The sequence below is a fragment of the Haliotis asinina genome, chromosome 12 (assembly GCF_037392515.1).
Source record: "Haliotis asinina isolate JCU_RB_2024 chromosome 12, JCU_Hal_asi_v2, whole genome shotgun sequence".
NCBI classification, from domain to species: domain Eukaryota; kingdom Metazoa; phylum Mollusca; class Gastropoda; order Lepetellida; family Haliotidae; genus Haliotis; species Haliotis asinina.
The window spans coordinates 50,378,298-50,404,168 of NC_090291.1; the positions used below are offsets into that span (position 1 = coordinate 50,378,298).

Sequence of the window (25,871 nt, forward strand, 5' to 3'; positions counted from 1 at the left end):
TGGGGAGCAAACATGACAGTTTATTAACGTAAAGGGCATTTTATCACACTTAGACATAAGCAGTTGATATTATCAGTCAGTAATCAGCAGTATGATAACACAATTGATGGCCTGATAACAAAATATATTTATATAAAGAAACACACCAGACTTTACCACCAATAAATTTGGTTCATTTGGAGGACATCAATTCCACTTAAAAAATATTTGAAAAAAGTACTTCCTCAACTTTGACTCCTGTGTATATTTTCCGCAAACATGACCATAAACAACATAATACATGCTTGCAATTACATCTGTCAGCTGTGTGGAATATACACAATATGTCACATCTCAGCATTAGGCCTGTACATGACGATGATTACAAGGTGAAGGTGAGGAAACCTTTACATGAAACACTAGGGCTGGCATGGTCCAAATATTCTACCCGAGTACCCCACATCTCCTATTACCCTACCCTATCCGGATAACCATTATTTTAACTCCTGAATCAAATTTACAAGAAATGGCAATATATTCATCAGTTTGGAGGCTAAAGTTTCAAGTTTTTCGATATCTTAACCACGTATGATATGTCAGTCATATGTAAATCTTCAAAGACAATCCAACCCTTTAATGAATAACACAGTACATTGTTTAACCTATATTAGTCACATGATCATTGTAGGTCTGGGTATGGAGATGGGTACCCGGGTGCAACTCATGACCCACCTATCTCGGGTATCTGGATTACCCATCCCAGCTTTAAAGGACATCAACAGTAAGTTCATGGCAGCTTACACAACAGGTCCTTCACACTGAACGTATGTGAGAAGTGTATATGATGAGATGGACAATGCAAATGTGATATATTTTGGTAATCTTTCAACCGTGAAAAAATATTCAAAAATTATAAAAATATTTTGCATTACCTTGACACCTCATGTCTACCTAAAACTTGTACTTAAAAATATAAAGTGTCTGTGCAGGATACTTTCAGGCTATGTCATCTTCCAAAACAGATTCCAAAATATTATTAATGATGTAACAACATTATGTTGAGAGAAAACTGCTTCATACAGTCAACCCATTTTGAAGTGATTCTATAAGAAGTGTCTTCATATACTTCTCAAAAGAAGTTAGAAGACACCTAATTCGTCAATACTTACAATAATCTCTCATGGTAAGACAGATCAAATATAGCAGCATGTAGGAATCAGGTTTTCTTAAACATCTTCAAGGTTGTAAATATATACAATAATAGGAATTAATACAGATACATATATACAATGGACAAGAATTCCTTAGTCAAGACAAGTGTGGATCCAGCTGGTCACAGGTCAGTTAAGGAATCACTCTGAGATTGTGGTCAGATACTTCCTGGAACTGTTGTTTGATATTGCCTGTTCCTGTCAACAACCCATTGTCCCCAAGTCTTGGCCTCAGAGGGTTCTACTACACTTGTATGTAGTACATGACAATCCAGATGGTCTTCAAACATGAAACTCACACATTAGCAGTCTATCAAGAGATTTTTCATTTCAGGGTAGTACCCATAAAAATGTACAATTCATATTTACAAAAATTCAGATCAGAAACGGACTGAATCATGTCAACCCAAACTATTCCCTAATATGATTTCAGCTGTATGTAATCATGATAAACATTGTATTTGTAGACACTGTGATTAAAAGGAAATCTTGTTACTTCATTAAAAATTTGAGTTTTGAGCAGGTAAATTCGTGAATGTTTTCTCTTAACCTTAATCACATGGATTTTGACAAAGTGGTCCCACAATTAAAAAAGAGCAAAACAGTTTCCTTTAGATTAACAATGATCACTACAGACATATCTACAACTGGACATACACTGCACAGAACCAGTTTTCGGTATCAACCAGAACTTAAGTAATAAATTTAACTCTACTCCTACATACAAGTTAGTTTTATATAAAAATGACTTTTAAACAGGTTTCTGATATGAAGAAAGGCTAAGATATTTGTGATTTATAACAATGGTTTAATGATAACCCAAAGCTGAATGAATGTTTTAACAAGAAATGTATGTTCCTGGATCTAATCTTTGATATCACTGTTAGTTATACTTTTACAATAAGCATGGACGAGGACATGCAGTTTAGGAATATTCTTGAATATGTGTATTTCCTGATGATTTCATAATCATTCTTTTCCTAATAATTCAACCTGAATGACATTGATATGTTCAAATATGAATCTAGATTTCTGTTACATAAATATTTGCTTTCATATACCTAAGTACAAAATATGTGAGTTGTTTTCTGTTATTGTCTGTGGACTCAGGAGAGTTCTACACTGATTCAGCTACTTGGTGCCACAACGTGTTCCATTGGTATGTATGACTGAGCTGGAACAAAGAATTTCTGGGACGACTTGAGGGTGATGAGCACTGGTTCCTGGAAGCGGGCATCGAACTCGTCCAGTTTGTTTGCGAATGGGTTCATGTATAAGGTCTTCATCGGCAGGTTGATACTTGGCACAAACGTAGTTATCTCCCCTGTCACCAGTGGTCGACTGCGGCCACCCAGAGGGGGACAGTGGAAATCTGAAGATAGTATGTCAAATTCTTTCAAGTCATGCACAGTTAATGATGTGTCACTGTAAGCAGGTGGTTAAATCATTCACATTTAAGAAATCACTTCAAATCTTTTTGCATTTATATTACTGGTATAGTGGGTATTTACGGAAAGTGTGCACACCATTTTTCATATTCAGATATGTTGAGGTCAGTTCTCATTAATAAGCCAGCAGTAAAAACTTCACACACACAGAAAACAGCCCTCTGTAACTTGCTTGAGCAATATTTCCGTTAATAAAAGCAGAAATGGAATAATTATTTAATTAATAACCCCAAAGATGACAGTGTTCTAGGCTGGTTGAATTAACACCCCAGCCACATGACCACAAACACACCCTGGTACTTCACATAAGAAGACATTCAATTAAAATTATTCAAATTTTGTGATCTGTATTGATATGGAAGAATCCATGGTATTTTGGATAGTTATTGTCCATGCATCTACAATATCCATCCATCCATCCACACACACAAAACCACATTCTTCCATCCACTCATCCTCAACAGACAGACAGACAGACAGTCAGACAGAGAGACAGATATTTCAAAACACAAAGGCAGTTTGTTATGTAAGTAAAGTATAATATTAATGTGGGCCACAGACCAATGGTGATGGGTTTATCTCTACTCCTCCTGCACACACTGGTGTGTGTCTCCCCAAGTCGGACCAGCGCTCCTTTACTGTGGACAGAGGAGATGAAGGACTGTGAGAAACATTAATTTATTATTACCTGTATCTATTGTGTGGATGGTGGTATACTGACATTATCAAATCTATGACTCTCTCTCATATACGTATTGCCATGGAAACACATCTCTACCATGTGTGATATGTCGTGTGTATCACACTTTAGCCAAAGTGTTGTTATTAATTCTGCAAAGTGTTAATGATCAAACTTTTGAAAACTTCTGAAAGTGACACATGACTAGCTGACTAAGGAGGACAAATGTCTCCTTGATGATGGATCAAGGTATGGACAAAGAACTAAAGTCAGTCTAAGGATGATCAAAAGACTCTTGGCAATTAACCAAAGACTCCTGACATTGAACCAAGTCTGATTGTGAAGCTAGGGTTCCTTGAGGATCAGCCAAACACTCACTATCATGAAATAATGGTTTCCAGAGGATGAAGCAGGAACTCTCGATCCAGGTATCCCCTGGTAAATATGGGAACCCACAAGCCCAACACAATGACTCCCTGGTTAGGAAGTCGAAGACTTCTGAGACTGAACCAAAGATTTGTGAGCACAAACCTGGGACTCCTTGAGAATGAACCAAGGACTCCCTCATGGAGAATGATGGACAATGGAGGTTAAACAAGAGATTTCTGATCATGAAACAGGGATTCTCTGATGATGAACTATTCTCATTCTCTGAGAATGAACCTGGGGCTCCTTCATGGTGAATGGTGGACCACGCAGGTCGAACCAGAGATTCATGATGATGAAACAGAGAATCTCTAACAATCATAGCCTGAGAATAAACCTAGGACTTCTTGAGGATGAATCAAGGATCCGTGATAATAACACTTGGTCTCCTGAGAATAATCTATGGTGTACTCCCATGATAAACCAAGATCTACTGAGCATGACCAAATGTCTAATGAACATAAAGCAGGGGCTGAGAATGAACCACAGAGCCCTACTGATAATCTAAGGACACACTGGTTCTGAGGCAATATCAACTGGGGATTCCTAATGTGATCAACTAGATACACTTCATGATGAAAAAGAACTAGAGGACTCCCTGAGGAAGAATCAGTGTCAAATTAATATGAACCAAAGTCTTCTATATTTAACCAATTTAGTCCTCAGGACGAACCAAGAAATACATGCTCATGAACAAAAAAGGTCCAGAAGATGAATGAGTAGTTTGCTGAGAATAAACCAGATTGAGAGTAAACCAAGTTTGCTGAGAATAAACCAAGGACTCATTCAGCGTGAATGAAATATTTCCTAAGAATATACAAGGATTGTCCTTGAAAAACTTACTGAGGTAGTTTTGGCAGTACCAGCACTGTGTTTTTGGGAGGCCCAGGTTTATCTTGCTTGGGGCCTTGTGGGCGAGACCTTCCTTTCTTCAGTGCCTCGATCTCCTTTTCCACCATCATTTCACAGAAGTAGCCGACAGCGTCCAGGTAGGTGACTGCCTCCACCACAGCCTGGTCTGGCATCTTGTCATAGGTTACTGAAATATACACTTTGTTTACTTGATGTTTAGTGTCCCACTCAGCAATGTTCCAGATGTAAGAGAGAGGCCTGCCTGGACCAGACAATCCAGTGATTGATATAGAGGCTGACCACACAATCCATGTGTCCAAAACCTATATTCCAGCAATATCACAGCAGGGACACCAGAGTCAATGAGTGAGTTTGGTTTCATGCTGCACTCAGCAATATTCCAGCTATATGCCGGCAGTCTGTAAATAATCGAGTCTGAACCAGATAATCCAGTGATCAACAACAAAAGCATCTACCTGTGCAGTTGGGAACTGATGACATGTGTCAACCAAGTCAGTTAGCCTGACCACCCGATCCCGTTAGCTGCCTCTTGCGCCAAGCATTGTCACCTTTTATGGCAAGCATGGGTTGCTGAAGACCTATTCTAGTCTGGATCTTCACAGGTCAGGGAACACCAGAAATGGGCTTCACACATAAATAGACAAAAGAAACAAAACATGAAATATATTCTTTGATAAATATAAATGGGTTTTATGTGGCATATCGTGAGCACAAGTTTGAGGGCCATGCATGCAAGCAATGTTTTGAGTCGGAAAACAGTCAACAGTATAATAACCACAAAAAAACATACAAACTGTTAAAATGTTTATATATTAACCTTGAAGACGAATCAGAGTATCTTGTTCATGTTTTTTTATGAAAACCACCTTAAAATCTTTAGAATGTCAACGATGACAGCTTGTGTTAACTTTCCGTAAAAGTACAGTACTGACTGTGCGACTTCTTGATAAACTGAGTCAAATACACATACTTTACTGATGTATGATAATCATTACATAATATCTGTAATGATAGTGTATCAATATCTGTAATGATAGTGTATCAATATCTGTAATGATAGTGTATCAATATCTGTAATGATAGTGTATCAATATCTGTAATGATAGTGTATCAATATCTGTAATGATAGTGTATCAATATCTGTAATGATAGTGTATCAATATCTGTAATGATAGTGTATCAATATCTGTAATGATAGTGTATCAATATCTGTAATGATAGTGTATCAATATCTGTAATGATAGTGTATCAATATCTGTAATGATAGTGTATCAATATTTGTAATGATAGTGTATCAATATCTGTAATGATAGTGTATCAATATCTGTAATGATAGTGTATCAATATTTGTAATGATAGTGTATCAATATCTGTAATGATAGTGTATCAATATTTGTAATGATAGTGTATCATTTGACTCCTGTCATCTCTCCGCTATTCTCCTGTCATCTCTCCGCTATAGTGCGGCGTCAATCAACTCACTCTCTCGGTTTACCACTCAACTTACTTGTCATACTGCGTGACGCCGTAGGGACAAATTGTACCCCATCTGGAAGTGTAGTGAGGGTTGTCTGGTCATCTGATACATCACCACCCTGGCAATATACATAGGAGTAACATCAAACTTAAATATGGTTTGAGTTTATTAGTGTAAACATGCTGTGCTGACAACAAACAGACAGTCATCCCTCAGTTTAACTATTCCACCTACTTTGAAGGTATTAGTGGTAGCGATTCTGCATCGCTTATTCTTCCATAAATATCATGAGCCCCTTGATTTTCAACGTCCTTTATCATGATGGAATGGTGACAACCAAAATGGTTTTTCCAGTTTATGCTGTTATCACTGGAAACACCATGATTCACCAAGGTGTATTTCGAAAAATATTGCTTATATAAATCATTGTTTGAAACTGTAAATCAAAGTACAGAATTGTAAACCTCTAAAATATTTCAGTTATCACTCATGTTTGTTACTACTACTGTTGACCTATGCAAGAAGCATAACGGCGGTTCATCAAAGGGACATAACTCTGCAATAGGATTGACACTAGTGCTAGGACAGGTTCATATTTTCTACCCAGGTACCCCACCCTGATACCCATTATGTTTATTCCTGACATCAAATTTGTAAGAAATGGCAAAATATTCTACACTTTAGAGGCCAAAATTCTGAGTTTATCAATATCTTAAACATGCATTATATTCAAACAGGAGACTGTAAATTATGTCTAAATCTTCAAAGACTATACAACCTTTCAATCATCTTAGATTAAGATATTACATTGTTTAATCTATTAGTCAAATGATCGATTATAACAGATCCAGGTAGTGAGGAGAGTACCCGAGTCTGAGTCATTAACTACCCTTTCCGGGTATCAGTGGACACTTTAAATCATGAGTAAAACATTGGTATGAGGTACATGGAAGGAATATATTGGTAGAGAAGGGTAGTGTTAGGGAGGAGAGGAGAAGTGTTGTAGTGGTGGTTCAGTAAACTGTACTTACAGCACTGGATCCGAGTTTCCCTTGCTGTTTCTGTATCTGACCCCGAGTCATCTTCCCATGGACATTCTGACCCTTCTTCATCCTGTCAATTGTATCCTCGATGTGAAGCTTGTAGGAGGTCATCCATCTGAATACAGGAAATGTTCACATGACAGCCTAAGAAGTGTTTGTGAGTGTGTGTCTGTGTGTGTATGGTTAATCCCTACCTTGATTGGCTAAGAAACAGAAGTAAGAATATATTATTCATTTATCTTTCAAAGCACTTCCGGGGGCGGTGGGGTAGCCTAATGGTTAAAGCGTTCGCTTGTCATGCCGAAGACACGGGTTCGATTCCCCACATGGGTACAATGTGTGGAGCCCATTTTCTGGTTTCCCACACCCAGATATTGCTGGAATATTGCTAAAAAGCGGCGTAAAACTAAACTCACTCACTCACTCAAAGCACTTCCTGATTTGTAAAGTCCCAGGCACGGCCATCACTGCCATCCAGTCATCACTGAGTTGGCTTCAAGGATGACATACACTGTACAGATAGGAAATGTGTGCTGGATATATCTTGTATTAATGGTCATCTACCTGTTGTGCCAAGTTCACCCACCTGTTCCACCTGTTCAGCCACTACTGGTTCTGTCAAGTGGTAACGTTCACCCACCTGTTCAGCCACTACTTGTTCTGTCAAGTGGTAACGTTCACCCACCTGTTCTGCCACTACTTGTTCTGTCAAGTGGTAACGTTCACCCACCTGTTCAGCCACTACTGGCTATGTCAAGTGGTAGCGGTCACCCACCTGTTCAGCCACTGCTGACACATCCTCCGCAGCTCCATCTTGCGGTCACTGTCGTCCAGGTTCCAGATGTCCCAAGAGTCCAGCTCCTTCTGGAAGTTGCGATGAGGGTCCTGGAGACCACACCCAAAAAGGGTGTCCATGATGCTGGATCTGCAGTGTAATCCATACAGACATGGTAAGTCAAGTACCTGACAGTGGGTAATGGGGTCTGAACTATGATGATGACATTACACTGCTGTTGTTGTTGCTGTTGACTCTGAGTCAGGTCCCACTAAGTGATCTTAGCCACATAAACATCATAAAGGAGCTCATACTTTAGCAAAGACTTGAGATCATCAGTGCTAATCCTTGTAATTTTACCATGCTAAATCAGTATGAATATGAACCTACAGCAGCCTCTAAATAATGGAAATAAATGATCAAGCAGTGTTTTTCTGCTTCACACGAACATATGACAGCCACTGAAATAATGGAGATAATCAAGCAGTGTCTTTCTTCCTCAGACAAACATCCACCCTAACCCAACTGCATCTCACATCCAGACTTACCTGACCTGAGAGAAAAACAAAACAAAAAGGACTTACCTGACTTCCCGGTCTCCATCTAGGAACTGCACCATCATCTCCACCACAAAGTCAATGTCTTTGACTGCCAGAACCTGAAGACACCTGATACTGCTGAGGATGAAGGCCTTCTCGTCCTCCACAGCACAGGTGGGAGGATTGCTGTGGTGGTTGAGAGCTGAGTAGATGGCCTTCTGGACCTGCACGGTGACAGCCCCTGTAAGACTCTCCTGGGTGAACAGAAGGGTCAACGCCTCCACCACTGCTGTCTTGTGCTGAGTCTCGGCTATCCGGATCAGCTTCAACACCATGTTCGCCAAGGTGTCTGAGGTCCATGGTTTGGGCATAGTCTGGTTGGAAACACATTAAAACGATCAGATTTGTTCTTTTAGCAATTTTAGTTGAATCTGGTAGCAATTTGAGAAGAAACTTTGTCTTGAGTGAAGGAATAGTTTAGGGTCAACACGTTTAACAACCTTTTAATCAAATCAGCAGTCACCTTCATTGTGTCGGGATGCTCAAGATGGAAATAGACTATTTTTTCTAGTTCCTCTGAAGTCTTTATGTGCTAGATTTGCAGTACATCAAACACTGGAAGTGGTAGGACTTCAGAACATCTTTACTCATCACAATTAACAATTGAATCCGATATTATACCAAACAAAAGAAGTAAGATATCACAAATACTTTTATAGACTTTCTTCACAAATTATGAGTTTGTCTGCACTACCAAAAAAATAGCCCTAAAGGATTCTTGATACTAAAGTCTTTATAATTAATTTCTTTAGTACATTATTACTCCAAATCATAACACTGAGGTTAAACATATCAGTGTAAAGTCCATGTTTCATTCACTGTAAAAAAGAGAATTGTCCTGAAACCAAAACGCCCAGCTATGGTCCACAGAAAGGTACCTTGGTAAAATTTCTGAAACACTGACATAGCACCAAACAGCCTTAAATCATATCACACAAATACTTACTTTCTCATTGCAGTTAGGAAAGTACTTCTCAAACCACTCGGTACCGATGAACTGTTTGATGAAGTTTGGCAATGGTGTAGGTGGAGGTGGTGGAGTAGGGGTGGGGATTTCTGGGGATGGAGACGGTGAGGGTAACGGCACTCTTGGCCTTGACACTAGCTTCCTGATTGGCTGGAGAGGTTTGATTTCTCTCTTGGGTGGTGTTGGAAGTGGAGGTGATGTCGGCTGACCAGTAGATTCTGGACTCTCCTGGTCCTGGTAGGGTGATGCTGACTTCTGTGACAGCATCTTCGGGGTGAAGGGTTCTTCCTCTTCCTAGCAACATATATGAGAATCTTGGCTGAAAATAGCCACACTCTATGCATACTAAGTCAAAAGATTTTGCCCAACCAAGCTTATAAAAACAAAGCAAGTAATTTGAAGAACCATTATTACTGTTTTATTTAGGGATTTGTCATATTCAACCAACATTAAATGATGATTACACGATGCCATTTAGAAAGTGGTCATATGTTGCATTTGAACATTAAATGATGATGATTATCTGTTGAAAATACTTCAAATATATAAACCATTCAGCTGTACACTGTGAATTATTTCTACATAAACAACTATGTTATTCTCTCAGGATCCTGGGTAGAATTGGTGTTCAGCAACCCACGATTGTCGTAAAGTCCATGTTTCATTCACTGTAAAAAATACTAATGGTACTGGGTGGTCAGGTCTTTGAATGTCATTTAGAAGTGTAAATACATAAGAATGAAGATTTTTTTTTTTTTTTTTTTTTTTTTTTTGGATATCAACTTCTTTATGAGAGAACACAACGTTTCGGAGTTAATGCTTACTCCTTCATCAGGTGATGACCTGGGTGGTCAGGTTCATGAACATGTCATCAGTTCCCGATCAATGCTCATGCTATTGATCACTGGATTGACTCTATTATTTACAGACCACACACAAATAACTGGAGTGTGGCTGACTATCGGTAAAACTAAACTTGCTCACTGTGGAGTATCAACGGCTTTTGCCACATGTCTGTCTCCCCTGGAATATCCAAGACAGTAGTCAAGGTCACCAGATGTCCTCAGTTAAACAATGAGAGTATTGACACTCGGATATTCATGTCTGTGTTTGCAGAGGCAACTTATAATTAGTATAATGATAATGCTAAGTGTTCATCTTTAACACTGTATATTCTAACGTCCACACTAATCAAACAGCTGCATGTGGACAGTTAAGGGAGACAACTGGCAGTTTTACCAACACTTCTTTCTGGTGATGGGAAGCTCAACCATTACAAATGTTCATGATATACATTGTGACTTGACTAGACACACATTATATATATACAATTACTCAGGGATGGAGGCCTTTGAATTTGATACTGAATAAAGAATCTTGAAAAAATCTTGAAATGCTAAGTACCCAGACACATCATAAATAATCTTTTTCAGAATCAGTGACCAATTCGGGTATGACTGGGAATATTGCACCAGTTTGTATATTAAAAATTTTATGACAACAATTAAACTCTAATAGCAATTTCTGAAGATATCGTGTGTGATCATTATAACAGGAAATGTACATAATAAATCTTTTGACCTTGTTGAAAGGTTCTAAAAATACCAAGCCAAAAACAGGAAGTCATACTGTTCCTGACACTGAAACAAACACTTTGATGTCAACAAATGTGTTCGGAAGTGAATGTAGGCATGTGCTCCCTGTTTTATGATATTTCAATGAGGCGGTGATTTAGATAATGTCAGGTGGCATTTCAACCATAGTTTAGGAGAGTTTACCTTATTCACTGATGTTTTACTGTAACCAAAGACAATAATGTAAATAATCTATTTAAAGTTAATTCTACAGGAGCTAATACCAAAGATTTGATAACTGTTTCCAAATGTCTTATCCTTCAAACAACCCTAACAGGCTACTAGTGATGTGAGATTGTAGCCCACAAACAGTAGGTGGGAGGCTCTAATCTCACTGAGTATGGAAATAACTGATGGGCTGTGAGTGAATAAGTGTTTTTGATCTTACGTCGCTTTTAGCTTTATTCCAGCAATATCACAGCGGGGGACACCAGAAACAGGTTTCACACATTGTACCCATGTGCGGAATGGAATCTGTTTTTTTTTCGTGTGATGAGTGAATGCTTTTACCACTGGGCCACCCCACCTCCCCATGATGGGCTATGAAGAATAGTTCATACTCCTAAAGGGAACTAATGTCATACATCACGAGCATAGATCTAGGAGCCTATGTTATTAATCTCTGATGGACAGAAAATACATCATTCCCAGTTCCTAGGTGATTATTCCTTTTATTACACATAATTAAATCTACTGCGACTATCTCCACATCGCAGTTCTCAAGACCTTGAAAGTTGAAAGCAGCTGTGACTCAGAACAACACATCCCTTGACAACAATTAACACGTCACCTTTTCACCTACTTCACAGTGAGTTCCCATGCATTCAGTGTATTGTATCATTGACACTTATATCATTGACACTGTAAATCATCAGTTTGATCATGGAAACCATGGCAACTAGGTGAGTATAACATACCTGTGGAGTTGGGGGCCGTGCCATGATGTTCTGCATTTTTGACATGAGAGATGACGACTTGCCCTCCACCAGTTTGGGTATTTCCGGAGACTTGACCGATGTGCGACGGGAACCTGTCTCACCTGGTTGAGGACTGGTCGGTGTTTTCAGTCCATCCTCATCTTCATCATCATCACCCCAGTCAAACACTCTCACAGTATCGCCATCTTCACCAGTAGCAAAGGTGACCGACCTCAAAACTCCAGAGGCTGGCCTGTTGTCCTGGTGATACAAACAATTCATTCATTATCACATCACAAATGCTGTTGCAACAGATATGCCACATCTGTAGGGGAAGACTTTAATTAAATTTCTACTCAGATGTATCGGGGTCAACACGTATACATGCATCTCATCACAAAAATGTTATGGGTAAAACAGTTTGTTAGCCGGGATCAGCTATCCCTGCTTACAAGAGCTGTCATAGGTGATATGTGTCTATAAATAGCAATGTTCGGTGCCACTATTCAGACTTTAGAAGAAATGAGTAGGCATACTTATGAAAATACGAAAATATTGGCTTTTGTTGCTGATTCATTTCTTAAAAAAAAAGACTTGCACCTTCCACATTGTAACACTGGGCTGCACCAGTGCAAGTAAAAAAGAAAAGCACTAAATCAAGGCATGCAGTGTCGTAGATGTTTCATGCCATTCCAAGCCAAGTAATCTTATAAAATGAGACACATCCAAATACCTTAAAGGTCAAATGCAATGTAAAACACAACTTTGCAGATTCTGATACCTTTGCGGTATGCAATTCAATCTATGAAGTTGAAAAAAAACATGATGAAAAAAATCCCGCGAAATCAGAGTTTGCGGTTTGTTTAGCTTGAAAGTGAGTATGCCTGTCTGGAGTATGAGGTTGTGAGCAGTAATCTAATCTTGGTGGTGTACACAAACAAGTAAATAATGTATTGGTTACATAAGAAAACAAAACATGTTGATTGTGATAAGCAGACTCTGTCTGGTTTACTGACACTTATACTGAGATTTGCGATTATATGTTTTATTTATCATGAATAAGTGATGACTGTGTTTTGATTATGTTTGATTTTTTGGCTGCATGTGACCTTTAAAGACAGTGTTAACTTATGACTATAAATTTTTGTTGTATTCAATACATTTGTATAGACGATAGTATATTTATGATGTAAGTCAACGCTGCCTTCAGACGTACAATAGGTTCCACTCTGCCACAGACGTACACATACCTTCTTCAACTTGTTGATCTGATCCAGCTGGTCAGCTGTGAGAGAAGGGGGTGCATATGTGCTTTGTCTTTCCAGGTTGACCGGACGGGGTGGCGGCCACAACAGCTTCACCAACACAGAGTTGGGGATGAAGCCACTGTGGTTGATGGGGTAGGCTGGTTTGAGGCCCTTGGCTGGTGTGGGGGGACGAGCGGGGAAGAACCCAGCTGGCTCGGAAACTCCCTGGTAATCCTCTAAAGAAAACAAACATGACAGGAGTTGTCTGAGTTATGACTTGACATGGTATGGTTTTGCTTGTTGTTTAGCAATACACATATATACACACCTATATTAGGTTGGCATTATTGGCATTTACATAAGAGTCTGAACCAGATAATCCTGTGATTGATGCTATCAAAAACAATCCATGATATTTGGGTGTGATGACATGCTGGCAGCCTGACTGTCTGCCTTACAGTCCCTGAACCACATTATTTTCCCTCGAGGCCTAGTCCTCATTGTAGTGTTTTTGTGTTTTGAAACAGGATTTTAATAAAAAAGTCAAAGAGTCTTGTTACATTCCAGGACGGCACATAGCTATTTCCATACCTTCAGTACGCCCATCTGTCCCATCAAGTTTCCGCATGACTGTGTCCTCTGGGAAGGGATCATCATCTGGAAACTGTGAGTGAGTGAGTGAGTGAGTTAGGATTTATGCTGCTTTGAGTGAATTCCTGCAATATTGTGACAGGGGAACCACAAATAGGCCTCACACACTGTGCCTATTTGTGGAATCAAACCTGGGTCATCGGTGTGACAAGCAAACGCTTAACCACAAGGCTACCCCACCGCCAACTGGCAAAGGTGGGAGACACAGGACAGTCCATATGATTTTAGTAATGGAACAACAGAGTGAAGTTTCACATTTGACACTAATCCAGAGAATACCATGGCAGCCCACATGTGCATCACACATGTGGGGAATTAAAACCAGACCCTTTGCCAAACTAGTGAGTGCTTTCACTACTGGGCTACCCCACTGTTGCTGTCAGTTTGGAGGGCATTGTGCAAAATGTTTCCAAGCAATTTGTAGTGTGAATACAGAAGGATTCCGTATGTTCCTCACAAGATGATTTGAGCATTGAGCGAGTGAATGAATCATGGTATATTGAACTCACCTTGATCTTGGGCTTGTCATAGAACATCTTCATGTAGTTGAGGAAGGCTTCTGACTTGGTCTCCTTAGTTGTCATGGGCTTCACCTTGGCCTTCAGCTCGCCATCACGGATACGAAGCAGTTCCTTCTCCCGAGCCTCTAGCTCAGCAAATGCCTGGTGCACAGTAAAGAACATTCATGGTAAAGATGGCAACGCTAGTGTTGATGATGATCAAATAATCCAGTCTGGACCAGAGGATCCAGTGATCAACATCAAGATCATCATTCTGTGCAACTGGGGTATATGTCAACCAAATCAGTGAGCCTGACCACCTGATCCTGTTAGTCGCCTCTCATGACAAGCACGGGTAAGTCCAGATCAATTCAAACCCGGATAATCATAGGTTGATGACTTGCCTGACTAATGTTAATTGGTTTGGCATCATCTGTTTTGTGCCAAATTAGTATGCACACATTCCATCAAACATGTGTCTATGATTGCACTTTGCCCTTGTCAAATGTTTCAATAAAATCAGTGTTTGTGACAGAAATGAGTTGTAGTACCCATAGCTCCCATGTCGGTAATCAATGAGATAATAAGTGATAATAAGTGATAATAAGTGATAATAAGTGAATACTTTATCAACTTGGTTAACCATCCCCCAGATCGTGTGTTATCACTGATTATCAAATCTAGGTGTGGTCACAAACCTCCTTCTTCACTGTCTTCTCCTTCACCACTTCCTGTTCCTCTTCTGCTGACAGAAGGTCAACAAAATGCTCAAACCTGAAACGTATGAGATTTATCAACCAACATTTGAGACGGACTGAATGTTTGAGAGAATGTTGTTTTATGCTGTGGGGAATTCAACAACAGTGGCCTGTAATTTTCATGAGTTTGGACAGTGGAACTGGTGGCTGATTGCATGGTGTACAAACAACTGTGTCATGCTTTGCTAACCACCTACTGTCTATCTGAGTTGTCAAAATGTTGATCAATCAGGAAAAGGCAAAAAAAGAATATATCACATACTGAGTTTACAAAGCATCAGGAAAATTAGACAAAATAAAAATTATTTGTTATTCTTTGGTTTGTAGGCAAAGTAAATAAAGATGAACATCTGTAATGAGTTGCAGGGTAGCTCCTGCAAGACAACCAGCCATTAAACCTGAAAGAGTTGTTTCCCTTGAGCAAGACACTTCTCAAATATACTGACAGCAAAAGAAACGCAACTATTTTTACGCAACTTTATAGATCAGTATAGGAAAACAAGGAAAAGCATGCACAGACTGCATCCACCTCTTTCCACCATGGACAGCAAAACTGTGCAACAACAGGAAGTGCTGAGATAATGAATGAGTAGGTGGGTTTAGATTTGCGCCACACTGAACAAAATTCCAGCTATATGGCAGCAGTTTGAAAATAATCAAGTCAGGACCAGACAGTCCAGTGATCGACAGCATGAACATCAATCTGAACCGATGACTTGTGTCAACCAATTTGCTGTGCCTGATCATTTGCCTCTTACGACAAGCATAATCTCTGTTTCTTCCAAGTATGAGTAGCTGAAGACCTGTTTTACCCTGGATCTTCACAGGTTGCAGAGAAATGGGTTTCCAAGGGCTTAAAGAGGACAATCTTATCCCCACAGTCAACAAGCAGAACAACTAAAACAGCTTCTTACTTGAAGGACGATTTGGAGTTTTTCAGTCTCTTGACATCCTGTTTGCTGAGCATGTTCAGGAGGTTGTCATCATAGGCGATTGGCTCCTCACTTGGCTCTTCTTCAAACTTCATTGACACCATGCGGAACTTGTAGGCTCGTGGTAGAACTTTAAACACACATAATTATTAGAACAGTGAAATCATACAAATACATTCTGGGTTTGGTTCAAGACAAACTAGCAGTAATCAAGCACAACCTTTAGCAAACGTCTACAAGTGTTGTCTTGCTCATCTTTGTATAAAAGTGTTCATATGAAGGGTGATGACATGACAATGCAGTCAAGCCAGTGACGTAATACTGAAGCTCCCACGTCCAAAGTGAAACAGTACATAGTCATAGACATAGTCTGGAAGTCACAAATTCGGGATACTTTCATGATATAAGATAAGTATCAGTCAAGTTCTTTTTTTTCATAAGAGAGTAAGTTGGGTTTTACTCCCCTTTTAGAAATACAGTGGAGGCTGTCAAAACCAGTATGTGTCCAATCCAGCAAGTTGTCAAGACCGGCATAAAATCTCAGTCCCATCCATAAATTGTACATTTATTATCAGGTCTACAATCTAGCACATTGTCTAAACCAGACTATTTCTTCAGTCCAGTGAGTGCCGGTTTGGACAGCTTCCACTGCATTCCAATATAACCAGAAAATGTATTCAAGTAGGGAATCAGACTTTGGTCTTCAGCATGATGAACAAATTCCTTAACTACCAATCTACCTTCAGTGCTGCTCATTTCTGTAAAAATAACTTACCAAACAAGAAATTTATGGTCAAAATGAGGCCAAAGACAAAGAGAAGAGTAACAACCATCTTTCTCCCTGGCCATAGCTGACTTACATCTCTCATGTGGTATTTTGAAGAGATGATCCCCAGTTCCAAGAAGAAGATCTCCTTTGTGGCTGCAGAACCCTATACTAAGTGGTGTTGTGTTCAGACGCAACAACCTGAAGAAAGAAATTACATCTGTTATTCTTAAACATGCTATATTCAGGGAAAAGTGTTTACTAAATTACATACTACTTAAAAGAAGATAGAAGAATTTTCAATACAATTTCAGTGTGAGTTTTACCCTGAACTCAGCAATATTCCAACTATATGGCGGCGGTCTGTAAATAATTGAGACAATCCAGTGATCAGCAGCATGAACATTGATCTGTACAATTCTGAACTGATGACAGGCGTCAACCAAGTCAGTAAGTCTGACAACCTAATCAGCAAGTCAGCAAGTCTGACAACCTAATCCTGTTAGTCGCCATCTTATGACAAGTATAGTCACCTTTTGTGGCATGCCTGGGTTCCTGAAGACCTACTCTAGCCTGGACCTTCACAGGTCTAGGTATGATAGAGAAGTATGGACAGGAATGAAAAGAGTTATCTGCCCCTGTGTATCTCAGGAAAACGCTTGTGACTGGGCAAATCTTTGGTCAACAGAATGACCATCAATCCAAGCCATATTATACATTATTACACTCGACATGGTGGTAGAACTAACTGGTGTTAAGTCATTGTCAATTCTTCACACATATTGTGTACTTTATCTTCCTCATTTACCCTTGAATGTATAAAATCACTTTTCAGTGTAGGAGTGAAGTGAGTCTTATATCTTTCAATCTTTTAATGTATCTGATGAGAGTGAGTATCCTATTTGAAGAGCCTTTTCACTAAAAGAGTGTTTATGAGTGTTTTTACCTCCCCTTTGGTCTTCCTTGATGAATATTTTTAACTCGCCCTTTACCTTCCCTGATGAGAGCTTTTTCGTCACCCTTTACCCTCCTTTCGTGAGAACTTTGACCTCACCCTTTACCCTCCCTTGTGAGAATTTGACCTCACCCTTTACCTTCCTTGGTGAGAACTTAGACCTCACCCTTTGCTTTCCTTGGTGAGAATTTTGACCTCATACTTTATCTTCCTTGGTGAGAATTTTGACCTCACCGAAACCTTCCCTGGTGAGAACTTTTACCTCATAGTCATATTTACCTTCTTTGGTGAGAACTTTTATACACCCTTTGCTTTCTCTGGTGAGAATTTTGAGCTCACCCTTTCCTTCCCTGGTGAGAATTTTAACCTCACCCTTTACCTCACATTACCTGTGATGAGTTTTGACCTCACCTGGTGAGAGTATTGGTTTCATTCCAGATGCGGATGGTGCCATCCATGCTGCTGGTAGCAAACAGTTTCATCCGTGGACAGGAAGTCATCCCTGTGATCAGGTCAAAGTGGTCATCGTCTGGCTTGTGATCAAACCGATCTAAATAAGACAAGAACAGTGACATTATAGAATGTCCTGACATACGATGATTAGTGACACATGATGCAAAGTGTTCATATAGGGACATAATACAAAACACTGTTGATAGAAAGACACGCTTACCATACTTATTGTTAAATGGGGACATTACACCATACTTTTGTCCTGTTTGTTTGTTTTGGTAACTGATTTTATGCCACACTCCAGCAAAATTCCAGCTATAGAATGGTGGTCTGGACCAGGCAATCTAGTGGTCAACATAATGAGTATCAGTCTCCACAATGGGAATACATGTGTCAGAGTGCTTATCTCCTAATTCAAACCCAGATCTTCACGGTTAGCTTCCATGTTGATATATGGCCACAATACCGTATTAAGTGTTTATACACAAACATAATAGAATGCATAATGTTGATACCAGGACACAATATGACTCCTGGTGTGATGTATGGAGGGGATCATATTTGTGCCCATGTCATACTATATATGTTTACAACATCAGTGCATAAATTTCGGTATTTCCAGAGCAAGAGCGAGGGATATATTGGTTATCATGAGAGTGTGTTTTGGAATGGTTAATATCCTGCATTAGGAACAAACATTGTATTTAGTGAGGCTTGGCAAGCTAAATACATAGTGTTCATTCCTAATGGAGGATATTAACAATCCCCAAACAAACAAGTGTGAAAACCTAGTAATCATACAATGGCATTCTTATTTTATCATTTAAAAAATTGCAATTTCTTTTTCCACAGATTATGAAATTAAACTTTGTGGGATGTGCCTGTATATCTATGACATCACAAAAACGTGTGTAGTAATATGTGACGTCACAAACCCAGTGACATACTTTCTCTTCATCACTCAGCTGAATGCATTAGGCCATCTAGTTCCCTAGTAAGTTTTTATGTTAAAGTATGTATTGTTGTCAACGAAGCTTACGTTTGAAAAATAAGGACAAACTCCCATGGAACTTCAGGAGCCTTCAGTTGACCCTTTGAACAACAAATGCACTGTAATGTTCACATGAAATTGTGCACCTGGATTCCTGTGCCAATTTCTCGCTTAAACACTGACAGTCAATCGTGGAACTGATGTTGGTATCTTCGTAAGCCTATGATTTACTTCTATCTTTGCTTTGTAATCTACTTCGTCTACCATAACCAAACGTGACTTTACTGAGATCAAAGCACTGACAGTCAATCGTGGAACTGATGTTGGTATCTTCGTAAGCCTATGATTTACTTCTATCTTTGCTTTGTAATCTACTTCGTCTACCATAACCAGACGTGACTTTACTGAGATCAAAACACTGACAGTCAATCGGGGAACTGATGTTGGTATCTTCGTAAGCCTATGATTTACTTCTATCTTTGCTTTGTAATCTACTTCGTCTACCATAACCAGACGTGACTTTACTGAGATCAAAGCACTGACAGTCAATCGGGGAACTGATGTTGGTATCTTCGTAAGCCTATGATTTACTTCTATCTTTGCTTTGTAATCTACTTCGTCTACCATAACCAGACGTGACTTTACTGAGATCAAAGCACTGACAGTCAATCGGGGAACTGATGTTGGTATCTTCACAAGCCTATGATTTACTTCTATCTTTGCTTTGTAATCTACTTCGTCTACCATAACCAGACGTGACTTTACTGAGATCAAAGCACTGACAGTCAATCGGGGAAGTGATGTTGGTATCTTCGTAAGCCTATGATTTACTTCTATCTTTGCTTTGTAATCTACTTCGTCTACCATAACCAGGCGTGACTTTACTGAGATCAAAGCACTGACAGTCAATCGGGGAAGTGATGTTGGTATCTTCGTAAGCCTATGATTTACTTCTATCTTTGCTTTGTAATCTACTTCGTCTACCATAACCAGACGTGACTTTACTGAGATCAAAGCACTGACAGTCAATCGGGGAACTGATGTTGGTATCTTCGTAAGCCTATGATTTACTTCTATCTTTGCTTTGTAATCTACTTCGTCTACCATAACCAGACGTGACTTTACTGAGATCAAAGCACTGACAGTCAATCGGGGAACTGATGTTGGTATCTTCGTAAGCCTATGATTTACTTCTATCTTTGCTTTGTAATCTACTTCGTCTACCATAACCAGACGTGACTTTACTGAGATCAAAGCACTGACAGTCAATCGGGGAACTGATGTTGGTATCTTCACAAGCCTATGATTTACTTCTATCTTTGCTTTGTAATCTACTTCGTCTACCATAACCAGACGTGACTTTACTGAGATCAAAACACTGACAGTCAATCGTGGAACTGATGTTGGTATCTTCACAAGCCTATGATTTACTTCTATCTTTGCTTTGTAATCTACTTCGTCTACCATAACCAGACGTGACTTTACTGAGATCAAAGCACTGACAGTCAATCGGGGAAGTGATGTTGGTATCTTCGTAAGCCTATGATTTACTTCTATCTTTGCTTTGTAATCTACTTCGTCTACCATAACCAGACGTGACTTTACTGAGATCAAAGCACTGACAGTCAATCGGGGAACTGATGTTGGTATCTTCACAAGCCTATGATTTACTTCTATCTTTGCTTTGTAATCTACTTCGTCTACCATAACCAGACGTGACTTTACTGAGATCAAAACACTGACAGTCAATCGTGGAACTGATGTTGGTATCTTCGTAAGCCTATGATTTACTTCTATCTTTGCTTTGTAATCTACTTCGTCTACCATAACCAGACGTGACTTTACTGAGATCAAAACACTGACAGTCAATCGTGGAACTGATGTTGGTATCTTCGTAAGCCTATGATTTACTTCTATCTTTGCTTTGTAATCTACTTCGTCTACCATAACCAGACGTGACTTTACTGAGATCAAAACACTGACAGTCAATCGTGGAACTGATGTTGGTATCTTCGTAAGCCTATGATTTACTTCTATCTTTGCTTTGTAATCTACTTCGTCTACCATAACCAGACGTGACTTTACTGAGATCAAAACACTGACAGTCAATCGTGGAACTGATGTTGGTATCTTCGTAAGCCTATGATTTACTTCTATCTTTGCTTTGTAATCTACTTCGTCTACCATAACCAGACGTGACTTTACTGAGATCAAAGCACTGACAGTCAATCGTGGAACTGATGTTGGTATCTTCGTAAGCCTATGATTTACTTCTATCTTTGCTTTGTAATCTACTTCGTCTACCATAACCAGACGTGACTTTACTGAGATCAAAGCACTGACAGTCAATCGGGGAAGTGATGTTGGTATCTTCGTAAGCCTATGATTTACTTCTATCTTTGCTTTGTAATCTACTTCGTCTACCATAACCAGACGTGACTTTACTGAGATCAAAGCACTGACAGTCAATCGGGGAACTGATGTTGGTATCTTCGTAAGCCTATGATTTACTTCTATCTTTGCTTTGTAATCTACTTCGTCTACCATAACCAGACGTGACTTTACTGAGATCAAAACACTGACAGTCAATCGTGGAACTGATGTTGGTATCTTCGTAAGCCTATGATTTACTTCTATCTTTGCTTTGTAATCTACTTCGTCTACCATAACCAGACGTGACTTTACTGAGATCAAAGCACTGACAGTCAATCGTGGAACTGATGTTGGTATCTTCGTAAGCCTATGATTTACTTCTATCTTTGCTTTGTAATCTACTTCGTCTACCATAACCAGACGTGACTTTACTGAGATCAAAACACTGACAGTCAATCGGGGAAGTGATGTTGGTATCTTCGTAAGCCTATGATTTACTTCTATCTTTGCTTTGTAATCTACTTCGTCTACCATAACCAGACGTGACTTTACTGAGATCAAAGCACTGACAGTACTGTAGCCACAGCCGTTAATCTGGACACGACCGATAACCCTTGATGCCATGTTTGTTTACACTGTGAAAGTAGTCACTAAAATTTGCATATGACCTCTCTAATTTGCATTGATGTCCGTATGTGACAACAGATAAGGAAAATATTCACTGACTTTGTCCTGCTGCGAATACTATCCACTGTGTGATAAATACAGATATGTAGGCACAAGTGTGTGTTGTAAACATAGCATAAGCTGGGCACGAACATAATGTTTTATTTATTATCAAAAAGGCTGAAAATAAACCCAAATCTGCTTTCAAACATGCACTGGCTACCCATCATTGCCACGTGTAAAACACACTGTCATGAAAGAAACATGACATCATAGCATTGTACATGACGTCACATCACCATGATAAAGTGATATTTTACACGTTGGGCATCGTATGAAAAATGTGAACCAGGATATTTTCAACCTTGTAGTTAACAAATGGACATATTTTAGTGTCCTTATTTTAATACAATACTATACTCAGTGTTGGTACAAGTACATGATATGTGTATTATTGATAAGATTTATGATGTCTAAGATTTGATAAAGGAACACCATTTTCTCAAAATCATATTATACCAGTTGCAGGAGAAAGGTTTATAAAGTTAAGATAGCATTTGGGTAACCACTGTTACAGGTCTCTTCAGAGAAAAAGTGATTGTGCTGAAACATGGTGAACACAGCTAAAACATTGTTTGTTTCCTGTAAACAAAAACAGTGTTTGTGTTACCGGATCCACATCATATTCAATTAGCAGTGAGTGAAAGTGCAGTCCAGCAACTGAGCTGAGTGACTGAAAAAAATGAGTGAATGGTGAATGAGTGAGTGAGTGTTTTAATTTTGTTGTACACCACAGTCTACAATGGTGAATGTCATATTGGAGAATCACATGGACAAATAAACCAGGTGAGGAAATAAATACACTTAACCTGAACATCATCATATAATTGCTTTGTCATAACAAATAACTATGGAAACCGGAAAAGGCCAAGACATATTTGGACGGTGCCAGTGTTTGCTCCATGTGAAGAAAGACCAGATCTAGTGTTTTGTCCTTTTCCCAGCCTATGATACCTAAGTAAAACTAAATCTCTAAAACTTCGAGAGAAACGCAGATATATCCAAAAGATTGTGCAGAATTAAGTAGATTTTATTTACTTGTATCTCATTCTTTATCCTTTTAGCCTAGAATTCTTTGATTCAGTCAATGGCAAATAGTGGCCAAATGATGGATGGCACACTTTCGCAACAAGTAAAGGATGAACAGGCATTAATCAGGCACTGTCATTACACTACAATATACAGAAATAATGGTCGACATAAAGTGTATGATCATATACATATTACACATATACATATGAATACATATTCACCAAGATTATCCCAGAGAACAGCATGCCCAGTGGGTCTGAATGGCAGATTTGATGCCAGTGCTCGGTCAGGTCAAATTAACAACAGGATTAGTCAGACATTGCATGTCAACTCGTGTGTGCACATCAAATATGTTAATGGACAAACTTCACTCTGTTAGTTATAAAACCATTCCTCACTGAAAGCATCCATTTTGTCCGACTCAGTTGATGCAAAAACTAGAGGGAACATAATAAATGGTAGGAAATCAACAAAATAATGAGAAATGAAGACAAGAAAACATGATAAAATTTTCTGTGAGGCTAAATGTACTACATGTACATGTACAGACCAGAGCAAGGATTTGAAGGGTTGTATGGGAGGAGGAGATATCAAGTTTTCTCAGTGATTGGTCCAGAACAAGCTCTGTTACTGAGGTTACATGCAGAAGCAACATCAGTAGGGTACACCTACAGAATTCCGGATACCTACCAGCCATATTGTTTAGTGTCACATCTCCGTAATCGTAACCGTAAACCTTACTCAAACTCTAAATCTTTCTCTAACCCTAACCCTAAACATTTACCCTAACCCTAACTATAAGTAAACTGCTTTCAATGCTGGCGAAGGTATCAGGTATTCTGTAGGTTTACCAACAGTAGTCAAGGTCAGCAAACATTCAATCTTGATTATCCACTAAAGCAAAAATAGTGGTAACAATAATATGAAGTGATGGCAGTTTGGTTTCCATGACAAAGTGAGGATGGATCAAAGCATGGTGATCGACAAGGTGTGATGAATTTAGGGTAATTGAAACCAGTGGCAAATTATAATGAAAGGTTTTGATATTCTTGATAGAATGGTATGCAGCCTGCAGTTATTGGTATTAGATATTATTACTGATATACAGCATGTTTGATACACTGAAACCTTCCTCGGCTAAATTTCTTTACATTTCAGCATTATCAATGTCAAAATGCTGGGACATATGGAAACTGAAACATTGCATATTAAGAACAATATGAGAATTTTTGCAAGGAGATTTCCATAACATAGAGTAGAGAAATGAACACGACTTTCATTCAAGATGTCTGTATTAACAAGATGGTAACAAAACAATCCAAAATTCATAAATAAAAATTAGCATAAATTACAATGTTTCACACAACAGCTAAATCTGAACCACTAACAAAAGCCTTCTAGGGAGAGATGACATTGACATGGCCTGGCTTATGAGATCATGGTTACTTTGATCCAGAATGAATGACTAATAAGGAAAATAAGGCTCACATTAACAGGATCCTAAAAAACAAGGTCCACAATATCAGGGTTGGGACATATAGTAGGGGGTTGCAGAAACACAAGGTTGAGAACAACCAAGAAGATCCAGCATTACAAAATTGGGAAAAAGCCTGGAGATCCACAATAACAAGGTATAAAAACTCATTGTTGGGAGGTAACTTGACAACACATGGCATGGAGTTACAATTTCTTTAACATTTACAAAACTACGTTTCTGGTCTATTCCTTGCCCCTTCATCAGGTGAATGAAAGGGCAAGGAGTAGCCTGGAGGTGTTGTGTGGTGAGTAATAAGAAGATGTAAATCCTTACCATATGTTGCTATGCTAAGGTATCACCGTGAGCCTTCATACACAGTGTTCTCATGGTACATGTATAGGTGAAGGTCCTACCTTTATCTTTAAGGTTATAGAGGACGGTGCTGAAGGTGGCGGTGGAAGGGTCCTGGAAGGCCACACACAGTCGAGTCTTGATGGTGGTCATGAACGAGGGTGTGTGGGCGCAGTAGAAGGACATGAGTGGAGTCAGTGCCTCCTGGGCAAATGGGTACAATCGCCACACCTTGATCACGTTATCTGCAACCCAGAAGTAACATGGCTTTACAAAGACACATAAGTATTGTACAGTGTAGGAATTAGCATTAAGGCTGCAGACCCATTCACATAACTCAAATGTAAACAAGAGTCATGAGAAAATGACAAATCCCAGCGGTCCCCATAAATTTGAAAGAACAAATCATCTGACAGTTAAAGTCCAACTTGATGTTTCTAGGCAAAGTCCAAACTGTCTCCATGGAAATCAGGAAAATGTATATGCCCCAAATCTGTAAACAGCAAAAGGCACCATTGCAAGATATTTTTGGTTTATCTGCAAGTCCTGTAGAAAGATAGTGAATGTTTCTTGAATTGTGCTCCATAAATGAATTTGGCCCCTCCATTTTGAGACTGTCCAAAATGTTTTC

General features: G+C 39.2%; 1 protein-coding gene across 2 annotated transcripts in view; it reads right to left on the reverse strand.

Annotated features, from left to right (window-relative positions):
• Nucleotides 1-25,871, reverse strand: part of LOC137258875 (WD repeat-containing protein 97-like) — a 44,616-nt gene continuing 18,745 nt past the window's right edge. The window contains exons 13-30 of one of the 2 annotated variants that reach the window (XM_067796570.1): nucleotides 25,303-25,485; nucleotides 23,811-23,849; nucleotides 18,249-18,387; nucleotides 16,977-17,083; nucleotides 16,099-16,246; nucleotides 15,125-15,200; nucleotides 14,436-14,588; nucleotides 13,867-13,939; nucleotides 13,279-13,511; nucleotides 12,029-12,289; nucleotides 9,457-9,771; nucleotides 8,496-8,824; nucleotides 7,912-8,061; nucleotides 7,125-7,251; nucleotides 6,124-6,211; nucleotides 4,587-4,782; nucleotides 3,200-3,276; nucleotides 1-2,562 (exon numbers count right to left, since the gene is read on the reverse strand). In XM_067796570.1, coding sequence (XP_067652671.1) covers nucleotides 2,318-2,562; nucleotides 3,200-3,276; nucleotides 4,587-4,782; nucleotides 6,124-6,211; nucleotides 7,125-7,251; nucleotides 7,912-8,061; nucleotides 8,496-8,824; nucleotides 9,457-9,771; nucleotides 12,029-12,289; nucleotides 13,279-13,511; nucleotides 13,867-13,939; nucleotides 14,436-14,588; nucleotides 15,125-15,200; nucleotides 16,099-16,246; nucleotides 16,977-17,083; nucleotides 18,249-18,387; nucleotides 23,811-23,849; nucleotides 25,303-25,485 — 2,939 coding nt within the window. In that variant the 3' untranslated portion in view covers nucleotides 1-2,317. The remainder of the gene's footprint in view (nucleotides 2,563-3,199; nucleotides 3,277-4,586; nucleotides 4,783-6,123; nucleotides 6,212-7,124; nucleotides 7,252-7,911; nucleotides 8,062-8,495; nucleotides 8,825-9,456; nucleotides 9,772-12,028; nucleotides 12,290-13,278; nucleotides 13,512-13,866; nucleotides 13,940-14,435; nucleotides 14,589-15,124; nucleotides 15,201-16,098; nucleotides 16,247-16,976; nucleotides 17,084-18,248; nucleotides 18,388-23,810; nucleotides 23,850-25,302; nucleotides 25,486-25,871) is intronic. The other variant, XM_067796571.1, reaches the window with a different exon arrangement.